The 14,493-nt window shown below is 51.8% G+C and overlaps 1 protein-coding gene across 1 annotated transcript in view; it reads left to right on the top strand.

The window, feature by feature from the left end:
- LOC147111318 (plexin-A1-like) overlaps window positions 1-13,411 on the top strand; it is a 616,616-nt gene extending 603,205 nt beyond the window's left edge. The window contains exon 32 of the mRNA XM_086002083.1: window positions 12,833-13,411. Within this exon, the coding sequence (XP_085858209.1) occupies window positions 12,833-12,928 (96 nt within the window). The 3' untranslated portion in view covers window positions 12,929-13,411. The remainder of the gene's footprint in view (window positions 1-12,832) is intronic.
- The last annotated feature ends 1,082 nt before the right edge of the window (window positions 13,412-14,493 follow it).

Raw genomic sequence — 14,493 nt, 5'->3', positions numbered from 1 at the left:
ACAATAGAAAACAAATTTCCGCCTTTCCTCCTTTAAGAAGCTCCTGAAAACCTACCTCTTTGATTAAACCTTTGGTCACCTGTCCTAATACCCCTGGCTCGGTGTCAGTGTCTGATTCTGCCTGTGTGCAGTGCCTTGGGACGTTCTGTTACGTTAAATTACTCCAATTATATCGAGCCTTGGTGAGACCACACCTGGAGTACTGTGTACAATTTTGGTCTCCTTACCTAAGGAAGGATATACTTTCCATAGAGGGAGTGCAACGAAGGTTCACGAGATTGATTCCTGGGATGGCGGGACTGTTGTACGAGAAGAGATTGAGTAAACTTGGCCTGTATTCTCTTGAATTCAGAAGAATGAGAGGGGATCTCATTGAAGCATACAAAATTATTACAGGGCTTGATAGGATGGATGCTGGGAGAATGTTTCCCTTGGCTGGGGAGTCTAGAACCAGGGACCACAGCCTCAGGATAAAGGGTAGGCCAGTCAGGACTGAGATGAGAAGAAATTTCTCCACCCAGAGGGTGGTGAATCTTTGGAATTCTCTACCCCAGAGGGCTGTGGAGGCTCAGTCATTGGGTATATTCAAAACAGAAGTCGATAGATTTCTGACTACAGGAAACTTTCGATTAACCGGCCCCTAAATAACCGGAACGCTCTATCCACCGGCAAAATTCAGGAGTTGGTTCAGGTGACTTTTTTCACTTTTAGTTACTTTTTTACTCCATGTGTTGCTGTGCAAGGGTGTAGCTGAAGCTGTTGCTAAGCTACAGAGACGCTTGCAACTTGTGCCGATTGTTTTGAAGCTGGCAACAGGGTTTGTTGCTTTATACGGAGCTCTGAGCTCCGTATCTTTTACTATAGCGTTCGGTTATCCGGAAATGTTGATGAACCGGCACCACGTCGGTCCCGTCCGTGCCGGATACCAGAAAGTTTCCTGTAGTAAAGGGCATCAAGGGTTATGGCGATAGGGCCGGTGAATGGAGTTGAGGCAGAAGATCAGCCATGATCTCATTGAATGGCGGAGCAGGCTCGAAGGGCCGAATGGCCTACTACTGCTCTATTTCTTATGTTCTTATTAAAGGTGCTCAATCAATACAAGTGGTTGAAAGTGGGAAGAGAAGGGGGATTGGAAACGAGAGGCGACCGTGGGGGTCACCATTCAGCCGACCAGCCTTTTCTTTTAACCTGCGAGGGAAACGGTTGCCCTGTAGCCACCGAGTGGGAAGCTTTGATTGGTCAATGAAAGGTTTGCAGAAGCTTTATACAGGAGCAGTCAGTGCATCGAAGCAGTACGTTATCAGCCTCAGGTGACAGTGACTGATGATTCAGTCCCACTCCTCCACGGCTCATCGGGTTCCTTATTACACTCTAATGATGGAATGTGTGTTTCTAACCATGCGCCCACCTCATGAGGGAGAGCTGCGAGTCGTCTCCTGATTGGATCTCAAGTGCGCCAATACTTTGAGGTAGAATTGATTCCAAATCAGCAGTGACTCTGCCAGCCTGTGTATACATTTTCTTTAAAAATCACTGTCCTTTTGCAGCTCACCTTAATTAAGCATCATTTACATATGCAGATTTTTCCAACTGCTCGTTTAAATACAATTTGGAAGAACTCTTTAACTTATCTTTTGGGGAGGTCGAAGAGCAGTCAGGGTGGGTTCAGTCAATATGAGGATTTAAGCTGTGAAAAATTGTAAAAAATGTACTCTTTCCTTTTCGAATTGTTTTAGCCTTTTATTTCTGTAAGTTTTCTCCCTTCCTCTCTGGGTGGACTTGATTCTCAGGGTCAGCCATGGCTCAGTGGGCAGCGCTCTCTCTCTCTCGCCTCTGAGTCAGAAGGTCGTGGGTTCAAGTCCCCACTCCAGAGACTTGAACACAAAAACCCAGGCTGACGCTCCCAGTGCAGTGCTGAGGGAGCACTTCATTGCAAATAGTACTTCATTAGCCGCACAGCGCTTTGGGATGTCCCGAGGCTGTATGAATGTAAGTCTTTCTTTCTTATCATTGGGATCATGTTATCCTACCTTGGCAATGTTGGAGCTGGGCCCAGTCTGATGTGCACATGGCCCAAATCTTGCTGAAACGGGGTGATGTGCGACACGCTCCGTCCGTCAGACTTTTTCCCCTCACCCTTAAGCTCAAAAAAAACGTTGCTCTGTAAGTTGCTGGAAGTGCGAACCGATAATGGCGGGACGAGGGCAACGGGTCACCTGGGACCTCAGAGAACGGCAGGACATAGAATATAAGAACATAAGACATAGGAGCAGGAGTCGGTCACTTGGCCCCTTGAGCCTGCTCCGCCATTCAATAAGATCCTGGCTGATCTGATCTTGGCCTCAACTCCACTTCCCTGCCCGCTCCCCATAACCCTCGACTCCCTTACCTTTCAAAAATCTGTCTATCTCCACCTTAAATATATTCAATGACCCAGCCTCCACAGCTCTCTGGGGAAGAGAATTCCAAAGATTCACGACCCTCTGAGAAGAAATTCCTCCTCATTTCCAATTTAAAAGGGTGCCCCCTTATTCTGAAACTATGCCCCCTAGTTCGAGATTCCCCCACGAGGGGAAACATCCTCTCTGCATCCACCCTGTCAAGCCCCTTCAGAATCTTATATATTTCAATAAGATCCCCTCTCATTCTTCTAAACTCCAATGAGTATAGGCCCAACCTGCTCAACCTTTCCTCATAAGACAACCCCTTTATCTCCGGAATCAACCTCATGAACCTTCTCTGAACTGCCCCCAATGCAAGTCTATCCTTCCTTAAATAAGGAGACCAAAACTGTACGCAGTACTCCAGGTGTGGTCTCACCAACACCCTGTACAGTTGTAACAGGACTTCCCTACTTTTGTACTCCATCCCTTTGCAATAAAGGCCAACACTCCATTTACCTTCCTAATTACTTGCTGTACCTGCATGCTAACTTTTTGTGATTCATGTACAAGGACCACCAGATCCCTCTGTACCTCAGCATTTTGTAATCTCTCCCCATTTAAATAATAATTTGCTTTTTTATTTTTCCTACCAAAGTGGATAACCTCGCATTTTTCCCACATTAAACTCCGTCTGCCAGATTTTTGCCCACTCACTTAGCCTATCTATATCCATTTGGAGATTCTTTGCGTCCTCCACACAATTTGCTTTCCCACCTATCTTTGTATCATCAACAGTCTATCCCCTTGACCAGTGAGTTTTAAGGATTAAGAAAGTTACGGAGGAACGATGGAGAGGAAACCGGGTGAATTAGAGTCAAATCAGGTACAGAAAGAGAAATAGAGAGAGGGAAGGAAAGATTCAATTCAGAGAGGTTGAAAAAGGAGACAGAAAGTAAAAGTAAGAAAAGAATTTAAAATGAGAAATGTTTTAAATAGGAATTTACTACATGCAGGAATGAGACTGAACTGTTTAAATTGTTACCTTTCTGGGCCAGAGAGGTTGATTGGCATTGAATTTATAATGATCACATGGTTAAAGGGTACTTGCGCTCTTAATGACTAGCCCTAACTTTCGGCGTCGAGTTTAATGGGAAAGTCCAGCAAGTTCTTAAAAATAACGGGAGGGGCTATGGGTGAGCTGTTGGTGGATTTGCGCGTTATTAGTGTATCGTCAACATTTTCCAGCTAGATCTGGCCCATTCTATAGACTAGCGCGCAGATGCCCACACACATATACCAGTTGAGGGCGGAGGTGGGTTGGGTTTTGTAGAACTATGGAGATTTACAGCATAGAAAGGGGCCACTCGGCCCATCGTGTGTGTGTCGGCCCTTTGCTGGAGCATTCCCAGCCTAACCCCACTGCCCCCCCCGCGCGCTCCCCATAGCCCTGTATCCAGCTTTGCTTCAGATATACGTCAGATTTTCCCTCGAAAGATGCAGTGGTCTCTCCCTCAAGCAACTCTCTGTGGCAAAGCATTCCATGCTCCAACAAACCTCTGCAAAAAAAGAAATTTAGATAGATTTTGTTCACAAACTAACATGTTGGGATCCAGTATCTGAGTAATTTGAGACGTGAGGTGTGGTGAGTGTAGCGCGCGCGAGAGGAATGGGTGACTTTGGACCTCTGGGTTCCCAAAGCTCTCCACCACTGGGGGTTTTCCTCGCCTCATGTCTGGGTCTGATGGAGACTCATTGATAGAGATTGATTGCTGTGATTAGTCAACAACTCCATTATTGTTGTCTGCGACTGTCAGAATGATAGAAGGCGAACTAGCAATTCCTATGTTCCAATGTACCCTTTCACCTCCCTCTCTTAGTGACAATTTTGAATCGATGACCTCGCACCACTGAATCCCTAACCAGAGGAAATAGACTTTCTTTATTCGCCTTCTCAACTCCCTTAAAAAATTTCCTCTTGGCCTTTTCAACTCCCGTGGGTCATTGGATAGTAATCAAAAGCTGGAAACAGCTCTCATTGTATCCCTCTCTCTAGCCAATTGAGGCCCACTCACTTCTAAATGTTTACCATAGCTTTTGTACTCTAGGCCCCTATTTACAAAGCCAAGGGTCCCACCTGGCTTTATTAACAGCTTTGAATGTTGGGAATGCCTTGGAAAGCTGGCAGGTGACCCCGCCACCCCCCCTCCCCCGCTCCCAATCTTCGGTTTGCTTGCGATTGTAAGAATCCGATAGAATAACAGAACAGTGCAGCACAGAAGGAGGCCATTCGGCCCATCGAGTCTCCGCCGGCTCTTTCAAAGAGCAATCCTGTTAGTCCCGCTCCCCCCGGCTCTTTCCCCGTATCCAACGTTCCCGTTAAACTGCGCGGCCGTGTGGCCACACCGCGGTCTTGAGGTCCCGCGCAAACCGTGCACCGGCTTTTGCGTGGGAGGAATCGCGAAGATTTGAAAAGGGGCCACGCAGCCACTTAAATGGGCCACGCAGCCAAAAAAAAATGGACAGGGAACATTGCCCATACCCCTGTGATTTCTGTTCTCCTTCAAGTATTCCCTTTTGAAGGTTACTATTGAATCTGAGCGCCGCACTGCCGGAGCTGCCGTCTTTTGGATGAGACGCTAAACCGAGGCCCCGTCTGCTCTCTCAGGTGGACGTAAAAGATCCCAGGGCACTATTTGAAGAAGAGCAGGGGAGTTATCCCTGATGTCCTGGCCAATATTTATCACTCAATCAATATCACTAAAACAGATTATCTGGTCATTATCACATTGCTGTTTGTGGGAGCTGGCTGTGCGCAAATTGGCTGCCGCTTTTCCTACATTACAACAGTGACTGCACTTCAAAAAGTACTTCATTGGCTACTTTGAGACGCCCGGTGGTCGTGTAAGGCGCTATATAAATGCAAGTCTTTTTTCTGTATCCACCACCCTATCAGGCAGCGCATTCCAAATCCTAACCACTCGCTGCGTAAAAAGGTTTTCCTCATGTCGCCTCTGGTTCTTGTGCCAATCGACTTAAATCTGTGCCCGCTGGTTATCGACCCTTCAGCCATTGGAAACCGTTTCTCTTTATTGACTCTATCTAAACCCTTCATGATTTTGAACACCTCTATCAAATCTCCTCAGTCTATCCACGTAACTGTAATCCCTCATCCCTGGAACCATTCTGGTAAATCTCCTCTGTACCCTCTCCAACGCCTTCATGTCCTTCCTGAAGCGTGGTGCCCAGAATCTGCGGTTGGGTTCTTCATTGAAACGCGCCCAGCTAATGGTCCTGTGACTTTTCCATTCATTGGCAGTAATTACCGCGGAGCTGAGCAACTTGTGCCAGACAGAAAAAAAACCGGCACGGCGAGCGGTTCCCGTATTGTCTCGATTACGAATGATGACTGTTTTGAGCGAGAGGCTTTATTGAATCGCCTCTTTATTTCATATTTGTTAAATTTGTGTTTTCCCTAATTAATTCCCACTCTAGTGCACCGCACAAGCCAGGCCACCGTGGGCTGCCAGTCGTCCTGCTGGTTGCCGACTGTCCTTTGTCCGAGAATCTAACGCTGCTTTGTGTTTCTGTGGGCCCATCGCAGCCAGTAGCCTGACCGCCAGTGCTCCTTTGGATAACTGAATGTTGAAAGGCTTATCGAGTAGGATTAGTGCAACGCCCTCGCGCTCTCATTTCCCCCTCCCCCTTTGTGCTCCCTCACCCCCCCCCCCCCGGTATTCCCGTCGGAATTGCTGGACGATAAAAAGACCAAGGACGGTCTAGTTTGCCTTCTACCATTATAGCAGACACATGATGCAGCGATATGGTGTCCCCAAGAGAAAGAAGACTTGCATTTCTACAGCCCCTTTCACGACCTCAGGATGTCCCAAAGCGCTTTGCAGCCAATGAAGTACTTTTTGAAGTGCAGTCACTGTTGTAATGTGGGAAACGGGGCATCTAATTTGCACACAGCAAGATCCCACAAACAACAATGCTATAATGACCAGATAATCTGGGTTTTTTTATTTAGTGATGTTGATTGAGGGATAAATATTGGCCCAGGACATCGGGGAGAACTCCCCTGCTCTTCTTCAAGATAGTGCCACAGGATCTTTTACATCTACCTGAGAGGGAAGACGGGGGCCTCGGTTTAACGTCGCATCCGAAAGACGGCACCTCCAACAGTGTAGCACTCCCTCAGCAGTGCATTGGGAGTGTCAGCCTAGCTTTATGTGCTCAAGTCTTGGGAGCGGGACTTGAACCCACGACCTTCTGACTCAGAGGAGAGCCTGAACCATGCGTGACACCTAGAGCAGGGTGTGTATGTATAGTCTGAGCTGCCTCGGTGCCCCCTGGATTAGGGAGCAGGATGGGCTGGGGGGGGTTTCTTCATCCTGGTGGCAGTGCAGCCCAGTGTATCTTTGGGTGTTGGTTGAGGACGGAATCGAGCGCGAGCAGCGAAGCCGCCATTGTCAAATTTCTTCCCTACGCTCCCCGTCTACGCATGCACTTGAAGAACGGCCGCTTGTATCCGCCCCCTAGAGGCACTCGATGTGATTTCAAGGTGACGGTTGAGTCTGTTGCTGCCTGACTGTGGGAACACTCGAAGCTTTTATCAGCACAGTGAACCTGAGGTGAAGAAATTTGCATGAATGAGTGTGGAACAGTGGGATTTCTGCTCTCCGGACTCCGCTCTTTTCATTAGGAACGGCAGATGCTGGGTATAGTGTCGGGGAGTTCAGTGGGCAATGGGGGAAGAGAGGGGCTGCTTGAGCTGGTTTACTGGCCGCAGGCTGTTGAAGCGCAGCTTGTGGAAATCACCTCATGGTTCCTTTCCTCATATCCTCTCCCTCCCTCTGTCGCTCCCTCCCCCTCCCTCTGTCGCTCCCTCCCCCTCCCTCTCTCGCCCTCCCTCCTCCCTCCCTCTCTCGCCCTCCCTCTCCCTCTCCCTCTCTCGCCCTCCCTCTCCCTCCCTCTCTCGCCCCTCCCTCTCTCGCCCTCCCTCTCCTCCTCACTCCCTCTCTCGCCCTCCCTCTCCCTCCCTCTCTCGCCCTCCCTCTCCCTCCCTCTCTCGCCCTCCCTCTCCCTCCCTCTCTCGCCCTCCCTCTCCCTCCCTCTCTCGCCCTCCCTCTCCCTCCCTCTCTCGCCCTCCCTCTCCTCCCTCTCTTCGCCCTCCCTCTCCCTCCCTCTCTCGCCCTCCCTCTCCCTCCCTCTCTCGCCCTCCCTCTCTCCGCCCTCTCTCCCTCCCTCTCTCGCCCTCCTCTCCCTCCCTCTCTCGCCCTCCCTCTCCCTCCCTCTCTCGCCCTCCCTCTCCCTCCCTCTCTCGCCCTCCCTCTCCCTCCCTCTCTCGCCCTCCCTCTCCCTCCCTCCTCTCTCGCCCTCCCTCTCCCTCCCTCTCTCGCCCTCCCTCTCCCTCCCTCTCTCGCCCTCCCTCTCCCTCCCTCTCTCGCCCTCCCTCTCCCTCCCTCTCTCGCCCTCCCTCTCCCTCCCTCTCTCGCCCCTCCCTCTCCCTCCCTCTCTCGCCCTCCCTCTCCCGCCCTCTCTCGCCCTCCCTCTCTCGCCCTCCCTCTCCCTCCCTCTCTCGCCCTCCTCTCCCTCCCTCTCTCGCCCTCCTCTCCCTCTCTCGCTCGCTCCCTCCCTCTCTCGCCCTCTGTCGCCTCTCTCACCTCTGTCGCTCTCTCTCTCCCTCTGTCGCTCGCTCTCTCCCTCTCTGTCTTGTGCTGCCTGCCTATCGCCCTGCTACACCCCAGAGCTGAGCCAAGCCCAAGTTAAAACCAGTGCCCGCTCCATCAGCGTGGAGACTGATCTCGAGCTGTGGCCCCCTCCTGTGCCACTGGAGGCAAAATACAGCAAACAAATAGTCCCGGCAGCTGACACCGCCTGTTGTGCTTTGACCATGGCTGGACCAAGCTTCCAGCCAACCAGCACGGTACTCCCCCCCCCCTCCCCCCACCTCTCCTCTCTCCCCCTCCCCCCCTCTCCCACCCTCCCTGCCCCTCTCTCCACCTCCCACCCTTCCTCCCCCCTTCGCCCCTTCCTCCCCCCTTCGCCCCTTCCTCCCCCCTTCGCCCCTTCTCCTCCCCCCTTCGCCCCTTCCTCCCCCTCTCTCCCCTCTCCCCTAAACCCCTCTCTCCCCCCTCTCCCCTCCCCCCTCCCCCTCTCTCCCCTCCCCCCTCCCCCTCTCTCCCCTCCCCCCTCCCCCTCTCTCCCCCTCCCCCTCTCTCCCCTCCCCCTCTCCCCCTCCCCCTCTCTCCCCTTTCCCTCTCTCCCCTCTCCCCCTCCCCCTCTCTCCCCTCCCCCTCTCTCCCCTCCCCCTCTCTCCCCCTCCCCCTCTCTCTCCCCTCCCCCTCCCCCTCTCCTCTCCCCTCCCCCCCTCCCCCCTCCCCCTCTCTCCCCTCCCCCCTCCCCCTCTCTCCCCTTTCCCCCTCTCCCCTCTCCCCCTCCCCCCTCTCTCCCCCTCCCCCCTCTCTCCCCCTCCCCCCCTCTCTCCCCCCTCCCCTCCCCCCTCTCCCTCTCCCCCCTCCCCCTCCCCCCTCTCTCTCCCCTCTCCCCCTCTCTCCCCCTCCCCCTCCCCTCTCTCTCCCCCCCTCTCTCCCCCCCTCTCTCCCCTCCCCCTCTCTCCCCCTCTCTCCTCCCTCCCCCCCCTCTCTCCCCATCCCCCCTTTCTCCCCCTCCCCCTCTCTCCCCTCCCCCTCTCTCCCCCTCCCCCCTCTCTCCCCCCCCCCCTCTCTCCCCCTTCTCCCCCTACTCCCCCCCTCTCCCACTCTTCCCCCTCCTCTCCTTCCCCCGTCCTCTCCCCCGATATCCAGCTACCCACCGCTACTCCTACCTCATCTTCTAACTCACTCTCTCCAACTGTGGTGCCGGTCCGCGAGATGGACCTTGGCCATTCTCCTCGGTTTCTCAATCACCCCCCCAGGTTCAGCGACTCGGCCCCAGCTGCTGCTGCGGGGTGGTGTTGATAGCCAGAGGACTCCTGACGAGCTGGGGAGGAGTTAACAGCACACGGCACCATCACTACGGGCTGATCAATAGTTGACTACAGGAGGACAGTAGATTCGGAACGTCTTCGGCTCGACTCACAGGCCTCCCTCACTTTACAGAGAATTTCTTCTTTCACACAAAACAATCGGGGCCTTGAAGTTGAGTTGTGCGGTGTTAATAAGTTGACACCTGCGTTAGAAAACAGACAAAGGGATTTGATGAGTGCCGTTGGCAACCACACACGAACCCGTGCACAGCGTATTTTCAAAGGCGTCAGACTTTCACGGCTCATGTTCTTGGAAGTTTTTTTTGTGTTAAGAGCACACTTAGAGATATTTCTCCTCAACGACAGCCATCAGAAGCAGGAGACGAGCTGACTAAGATTGGCGGTTTAGGACAAGGGTGGGTATTGTACAATATGCTAATCAGCCAACGAGTTTTAAGGTGTGGTGAAGGGCCCCAGTCAATGTTAATCGACTGAATAATTCATGGGGCTTTTTTTTTCCTGAGAAAGGGATAATATGAAGTCCACTCCTCTATCACCCCCAGCACCCCTTCCCCTTCGCCTGGCACCTTCCCGTGCAAGCGCAGGAGATGCAACACCTGCCCTTATACCTCCCCCCTTCCCACTGTCCAGGGGATGTTATACTTTTTCAAGGAGGCTTTGAGGGTGTCCTTGAAACGTTTCCTCTGCCCACCTGGGGCTCTCTTGCCGTGCCGGAGCTCCGAGTAGAGCGCTTGTTTTGGGAGTCTCGTATCAGGCATGCGGACAATGTGACCCGTCCATCGGAGCTGATTGAGCGTGGTCAAAGCTTCGATGCTGAGGATGTTGGCCTGAGCAAGAACACTGACGTTGGTGCGCCTATCCTGCCAATGGATTTGCAGGATCTTGCGGAGGCAGTGTTGGTGGTACCTCTCCCGTGCTTTGAGGTGCCTGCTGTACATGGTCCATGTCTCTGAGGCATACAGCAGGGCGGGTATCACTGCTGCTCTGTAGACCATGAGCTTAGTGCCGGGTTTAAGGTCCTGGTCTTCAAACACTCTCTTCCTCAGGCGACCGAAGGCTGCACTGGCACACTGAAGGCGGTGTTGGACTTCGTCATCGACGTCTGCCCTTGTTGACAGTAGGCTCCTGAGGTATTGAAAGTGGTCCACGTTGTCCAAGGCCTTGTCATGGATTTTGATAATCGGGGGGCAGTACTGTGTGGCGGGGGCAGGTTAGGTTGGTAGAGGACCTTTATCTTACGGATGTTTAGTGTACGGCAAAACTCGCTGCGTAAAAAATATTCTCCATTTCTCTCCTCTGGTTTTTTTGCCAATCCCCTTCAATCTGTGTCCCCTGGTTACCGACCCTCCTGCCACTGGAAACAGTTTCTCCTTATTTACTCTATCAAAACCCCTCATGATTTTGAACACCTCCATCAAATCTCCTCTTAACCATCTCTGCTCTAATTACTTTTTGAAGTGAAGCCACCTCTGTTTGATAGGCACATGTGACGGACAATTTGCGCGCTGCAAGATCCCACAAACAGCAATTGATCTGATTTTGTTGGTGTTGGTTGAGGGGGTGAGTGTTGGGCAGCACACCGGGGAGAACCCCCCTACTCTTCACATCGCGCCATGGGATCTTTTACACCCATATGAGCCATGGGAGCAGGTAGATGGGACCTCGGTTTAACCCTCGACCAAAAGATGGCACCTCTGACAATGCAGCACTTCCCTCAGTACTGCACTGAAGTGCCCGGTTTAGATAATACCCTGGGGTGGGGACTTGAACTCGGAGGTTTTGACTCGAGATGTGAGAGTGCACCCAAATGGAAATAGACAGAACAAGAAAAAGGGCTGGAGATCTGAAACGAAAATGGCAAAGGCTGGAAGTGTGTGGCCTGTTCTGGAAGAGAAAGACGGGTTGTCCTTTTGGGAGGGTCTCCAGACTTTGGAGAAAGTTTTTCTGATTGAGAAGTTGGCAGCTGCAATGCTCACCTGTGCTCATCTCCTGCCCAAGACTGCTGAGCAACGCCTTGATTTTAAAATTCTCACCCTTGTTTTCAAATCCCTCCATGGATTCCTCGCCCCCTCACTATCTCTGTAACTTCCTCCAGCCCCACAACCCTCCGAGGTTTCTGCGCTCCTCCAATTCTGGCCTCTGGTTCATCCCCTGATTTTAATCGCTCCGCCATTGGCGACCGTGCCTGGGCCCCGAGCTCTGGAATTCCCTCCCCAAACCTCTCCGCTCCTCTCTACCTCTCTCTCCTCCTTTAAGACGCTCCTTAAAACCGACCTCGTCAGCTGCCCTAATATCTCCTGGTGTGGCTCGGGTGTCAAATTTTGCTTGATAATCGCTCCTGTGAAGGACCTTGGGGATGTTTTACTACGTTAAAGGCGCTATATAAATACAAGTTGTTGTTGTGTCATTTCCAGCATTTTTCAGGTTTTCCTTTCACAAAAGGAGGCCCGCACACCAAGCGTAATCTTTACACGGAGTCTGTCATTAATCAGGAGCAGCAGTGCGGAGACGAGGTTTGTCTATCTGAGGCAGAACCTGCGGAGATATTGATGCAGACTCCTGACTGACTGACTGCTGAAAGCAGTCTTAATTACGCTGGCGCTAAATGCAATGATTAACTCAATGAAATGGTTAATAAAGCACCCATTCTTCTGACTGATCGCAGGCCTGACAGCCATTAGGTGTTTAATTGGCAGCCCCCCGCCCCATCAGCAGCCACCGAACTGTTTTAACCGATTTGAAATATTGAGCTGCGCAGTGTTTCCAGTCGGATCTTGTGCTCTTGAAAGGGCGGGGAGTTCTGCACTGCGTCGTTCTCGCAAGGAGCCGGGGAGGGGGGCAATATTAACCATTCGCAGGGCGTTACCCTGAACTCACGGCGGCGACCTCTGAACTAGCTCTGGGTGATCCTCGCTTCAGAGAGCGAAGCTCTTTGCCACGTTGCTTGGTGTTGTCACGGTGAATCTCTCTCCTCAGCTTCTGGTGGTCGCTGTTGTAATTTAGGGAAACGTGGCTATAATTTGCGTCCTGTTAGATCCCTCCAACAGCAATGTGATAATGGCCAGATAATCTGATTTTTACTGATGTTGATTGAGGGATAAATATTGGCCGGGGACACCGGGGAGAACTCCCCGGCTCTTCTTGGAAATAGTGCCGCGGGATCTTTTCCGTCCACCTGAGCGAGCAGACGGGGCCTCGGATTAACGTCTCATCCGAAAGACGGCACCTCCGACAGTGCGGCACTCCCTCAGCACCGCACTGGGAGCGTCAGCCGGGATTTTTGTGCTCCAGTCTCTGGGACTTGAACTCACGACCCTCTGACTCAGAGGTGAGCGTGCTGCCCACTGAGCCACGGCCGACATACAGCGAAATAAAGAGAACGGTTCTCCAGGCGTACCAGTGAATGATTCTTTGTTGTTTTTTTTCCCCTCGCTCCCCCCCCCCCCCCCCCAAACTTTAGATCTTATCGACTCTGGAGAAGGACGAACAAGCGAGGAGGCAGAGACTGCGGAGTAAGCTGGAGCAAGTGATCGACGCCATGGCCTGCAGCAGCTGAAAAAACCAGCCGGGGTGGAAAGAAGGAGGAAGAGTAGGGGAAGAGGCTCGATTGACATCAAGCTCCTGGAAGACTGACTGACTGAGTGTGTGTGTGTGTGTGTGTGTGTGTGTGTCTGCGGGGAGAAGGGGAGGGTGGGGGCGTGGTGCGGGAGAGAAACGTGAATCGAGCAGTGTGCACATTGGGTCCAGCGGGATCGGGGGCATCGCGCGGGGCTGCGGCACGGATTTCCGCAAAAGGCGGATTCCAACCCCCTCCTCCCCGGCCGTGTGGCGCGCGGGTCACGTGACCATGGGGGGGTGGTGGGCGCGGGGGAGAGGGAAACCTGGCGTCGACAAGACGCTGGGACTTAAACTGGACTGCTGTTCCCTCTGGTCTCCTAACAGTTAGTGTTACTGCTAAAATTTGCACATTTTACAATTTAAAAAAAGGAAGAAGAAAAAAAATATGAAAAAAAAGAGAAGTGTTTCCACTTTTAAAAAGATTGATATAGAAATGAGTTCCATGAGCTTTGATATGATATTTCCAAAAGGTTGTGTTCTGTGCCATTGTTTTTATTCGAATGTTCTTTAGTGAAATACTTGTTAGTTGGAACTTGTGCTATAATTTAAATGTAACATGCCTAGTGACCGATGGTGATATAAGGTTTAAAAATAATTTTTAAAAAGGTGGGGAGCTGGGAGGAAATTAGTGAGAAGAAACTGGCAGGAAAGAAAGAGAGAGTGAACGTGAGAGAGGGGGTGGGGGGGTGGACCACGTGAGACCGGGCCTTGTGGGAAAGGGGCAACCTCAAAAAAGAAATATTGAGCAGTGAGTTTTTCCCAAAACGTCAATCTGTGGATTCTTTCTCTTCTTGGCGTCCAGAGTATTTGAAAGATTGTGCGTGGAGAGGTGTGGGGGGTTTGAGGGGAAGTCGTAGGGTGGGTGGAGGAGAGGAGAGGGAAGAAAGTGGTTCAAAAAATCAAAATGGCTTCTTTTGCAAATGGTGGTCGTTGCTATGGCAATGAGGAAGAGGAGGGAAGGGTCAGGTCTGACATGCTCCTTTTAAAAAGGTAACTTTTTTTTGCAGTTTTATTTCCTCCTATTCTCTTTAAAAATTCTTTGTAAGCAAAAAAGGGGACGAGGCATGGCTGTATTTTGTGGATTGGGCTGTTATTTAATCCTCTCCCCCACCAACCCCCCTCCCTATTTTAGGGATTTAATGGGGAAGTGTCTTCACCTTAATTATGTTGTACAGAAATGATGGGCAGGTCCATCAAGCGTGCCCCACAACATGCTGGCTCGACCATTGTTAAACACTCCTTCCCTCCCCGCCGCGCCCCCTTCACACCCCCTTCGCACCCACCCCTGCAGCCTTGTGATCTCCCGGGCGAGGCAAAAGAAACCCAGGGCCAATAAGGGGGGAAAATACTCTCTAAAATTCCTCTCCGACCCCCTCGGGTGATCAAAACCATTCCAGGAGATCACATGGACCGTGTGTTACCTATAAAGACACTTGCCTTCTGTTATGATGCATAATTTCAAAGGGTTGTGAAAGAAACCATCTGTACAATTCTCTCCGTCAT

The sequence above is a fragment of the Somniosus microcephalus genome, chromosome 11 (genome assembly GCF_052327205.1).
Source record: "Somniosus microcephalus isolate GS21.2 chromosome 11, FLI_Smic_1.0, whole genome shotgun sequence".
Taxonomy (NCBI): Eukaryota; Metazoa; Chordata; class Chondrichthyes; order Squaliformes; family Somniosidae; genus Somniosus; species Somniosus microcephalus.
The sequence above is the reverse complement of the archived record's forward strand: the minus strand, read 5'-3'. Positions and strand labels throughout refer to the sequence as shown.